The sequence below is a fragment of the Tupaia chinensis genome, unplaced genomic scaffold (genome assembly GCF_000334495.1).
Source record: "Tupaia chinensis unplaced genomic scaffold, TupChi_1.0 Scaffold000605_1, whole genome shotgun sequence".
Taxonomy (NCBI): Eukaryota; Metazoa; Chordata; class Mammalia; order Scandentia; family Tupaiidae; genus Tupaia; species Tupaia belangeri.
In genome coordinates this window covers 3,158,977-3,162,103 of record NW_006160123.1, presented here as the reverse complement: position 1 = coordinate 3,162,103, position 3,127 = coordinate 3,158,977, and the positions used below count along the sequence as shown (strand labels likewise).

Here is a 3,127-nt window from a genome sequence, read left to right as displayed (position 1 = left end):
TGGCAGCCTGGGGGCGTTTGCCGCCCCTGCCGCTGCCGCGGCTCGCTGGCCTCGTTCCCCAGCGGGCGCACTCGCTGTTACCCGTGGATGATGACATCAACGGGCTAAACGAGGAGCAGAAGCAGGTAGGAACGCTGACCCCCTTTCCAGCCCCAAGGCCTCTTCCCCCAATCCCCTTGGCCCTGCCCGGTGGTCGTCGCTGCGCTCGCCGTCCAGCGCCCGCCCTGCTGCGGGAGCTCCGACTTGGGGACGGGGGTGGAGATCTGGTCCTCCCTCTTTGGGACCCGGTTTGTGACCTCAGCTTCACCTTTATGGAGGGAAATTTTGACGCCGCGAGGCTGGACTGCCAGAAGGTAGATTAGATTGGAGTCGAGGATTGGAAAGCTTCTGGAAGACTAGCGGTGCTTTAGTAGACGACTGACCAGGGCGACCGGTTGTGGCAAAAGGGCCCTCAAACTTCCTGTAGTCCTTTTATACGGGAACTCTGCCAAAAGCTATGGTGCTCAGACCTGTATGAGTATGATAGTATCACTATCATACTCACCCGGCATCTTCTTCCAGGAACACTTTGGTGGGTTTGAAATGTAGTGTGACCTGCTATCATTCTTCAATCCGTTGGGTCAAAGCACAAAGTTGAACAAGAGCTTGAAAGGATCTGGCGCAAGGAGGCTGTGTTCACTAGGAAGCTGGATACTGTGCCTGGGAATGTAATTCCCCTGTTCTAAGCATGTTTGTGAGCTTGCCAGAAGTCCAAACTGCGTTTGAGTTTATAACCAGCCAAGAGAACTTCATTGAATCACCTCAAGCAGAACGCTTTCAATCTTGATTCTCAGACTTTCCTGCCAAGAGCAGTTTGTAATCTTTATTCAGACTCTAGCAGAAAAGATCATGACTTGTGCAAAGAACTGAAAGGGGTGTGGCTGGAGCCCAGTGAGTGGGAGGTGCACGCACTGGGAAGGCCAGCAGGGTCAGCAGCTCATGCAGGGCCTTGCAGGACTGGGTAAGGAGCTTGTGTTTTATTCTTGGTCAATGGGAAACCATGGAATGATTTTATTTTTTGCTATAGGGCATGGGTACTTGCTGGAGAGAGAAAGAGAGAGAGAGAGAGAAAGTGAGAAAGCATCCTGTGGAGGGATGGCCATGCCACAGTCCCTTCTCCCTTCTCCTGGGATTTTAGGCACATTTGCACATGCTCCCAACATGGTTTCCAAGCCATCAGGTCCAGGATTCCAGCCACACAGTTGGCCATATGGGATCAAGCCACTTAAACCACCATACCACCTGGCTGGCTCTAGGATGATTTTATGTAAGGGGAGCGGCATTTAAAATATTATCTTCACGGCCAGTAGGTGGTGTGGTGGTTAAGGTGCTAAACTCCCACATGGCCGACCATGGTTCAAGTCCCAGATCTGGCAGCTCATTTTCTTACTCCTCCATCCCCCCCCCCATTTCTCTCTCTTCCTCTCTCTCTCTCTGTCTCTATCTGGTAACCATATATGCCCTATGACAAATTAAAAAAAAATAATAATCATAACAATTTAAAAATAAATAAATAAATCTAAAAAAAAAAAAGCATCTTCAAGCTGACCAGACTGAAGAACTTAAGAAAGAAAGGTAGGGACCAGCAGTTAGCATAATGGCTATGTCGCTGGACTCCCACGTAGTCGACCGCGGTTCAAGTCCCGGACCCAGTGGCTTAAACTCACACTGGGCGCGTGTGTGTGCGCGCCCAAGATCCCGAGAGGAGAATGGAGGAGAAGGGATTACAGCGTGACCATCCCCCCTGGGGAGTGATTTCTCACTTTCTGCCTCTATGTTTCTCTCTGTTTGTCTGGTGAGCGCACGCCCCCTATAGTGAAAACCTCTCAAAAAAAAAAAAAAGAAAAGAAAGAAAGGTAGGGCCAGCAGGTAGCTTGGTGGTTACAGCAGTTGGATCCTATATGGCCAACTACATGATTGAGTCCCAGACCTGGTGGCACAAAATACATTCTGAGCACATGTGTGTGCATGTCCAAAATCCCAAGAGGGGAGTAGAGGAGAAGGGATTACAGTGTGGCCACCCCCTCTGGAGAGTGCTTTCCCACTTTCCCTCCCTCTTTCTCTCTCCACATCTCTAGCAAGTGAATGGTCCCTACAGCAAACAGAAAGGAAAGAAGAAAGAGAGAGCGAGAGAAGGAGGAAGGGAAAGGAAGGGAAAAGAAGGGAAGGGGAGGGAAAGGAAGAAGATGAGCTCTGAGGAAGCATAAACTAGTGGGTCTTCCGTTGCAGTCTGGTGGTGTGTGGTGAGGCTGTGACCTCTTGCCTTTAGTGTGCTCTCAGTGGCAGTGATGTCCTGGAGTCAGTAGCACCTGTCCACCTCTCTCATAGCTTCGACAGACCCTGGCTAAGTTCCTTCAGGAGCACCTGGCCCCCAAGGCCCAGGAGATTGATCAAGAAAACGAGTTCAAGAACCTGCGAGTGAGTCTTGAGGCCTGGGCGGGGGCAGTCGGGAGCGGGGCTGAGGTGTCTTGGCGCTGCACGGCTGCCTGCAGAGGCTCACACAGTCTTCTGATTGGCGATGCAGCTCCTTCCTCTGAAGCATTTGGGTCTCATTGTTTCAGCCACATATGACTGGCTGCCTCCTCACAACTCACTCCATCTGTTCCATTCCATTGGCAGGAGTTTTGGAAGCAGTTGGGAAAACTGGGAATGCTGGGCATCACAGCCCCCGGTGAGTATAGTTTCTCCCAAAAGAGAGCTTTTCTTATGTGTCCTTTAACGCAGTTCCTGACAGAAGCCAGAAGGGAGGGGAAAGATGATATTCAAAGACATCTAGAATGGGTTGCCTTCTCTTGGACCCAAGAAAGTGCCTGTTGACTGACTGCCAAGGGAAGAAGGCCTCTTCTTTAGGCAGTGCTGTGCAGAAGGCATGAGGATTAAGCCAGTGTGTTTCACTTGGATCAGAATAATTGACTCGTAAACTCTGTATACTTTTCATTTTAAGTTTATCTATTTCTTTTTTTCTTTTTTTTTTTTTAAGAATTATTTTAATTTTGGGGACCAGTGGTTGGTGTAATGGCTATGTCTCTGGACTCCCATGTAGTTGATTGCCATTCAAGTCCCAGACCCGGTGGCTTAAACTTACGCC

At 49.9% G+C, this 3,127-nt stretch overlaps 1 protein-coding gene across 1 annotated transcript in view; it reads left to right on the top strand.

Annotated features, from left to right (window-relative positions):
* Window positions 1–26: 26 nt before the first annotated feature.
* The window catches only part of IVD (isovaleryl-CoA dehydrogenase), a gene marked incomplete at its 5' end in the record, with an annotated part of 17,899 nt that continues 14,798 nt past the window's right edge, over window positions 27–3,127 (top strand). Inside the window, 3 exon segments of the mRNA XM_006158724.3 lie at window positions 27–125; window positions 2,368–2,457; window positions 2,659–2,710. Of these exon segments, the coding sequence (XP_006158786.2) occupies window positions 27–125; window positions 2,368–2,457; window positions 2,659–2,710 (241 nt within the window).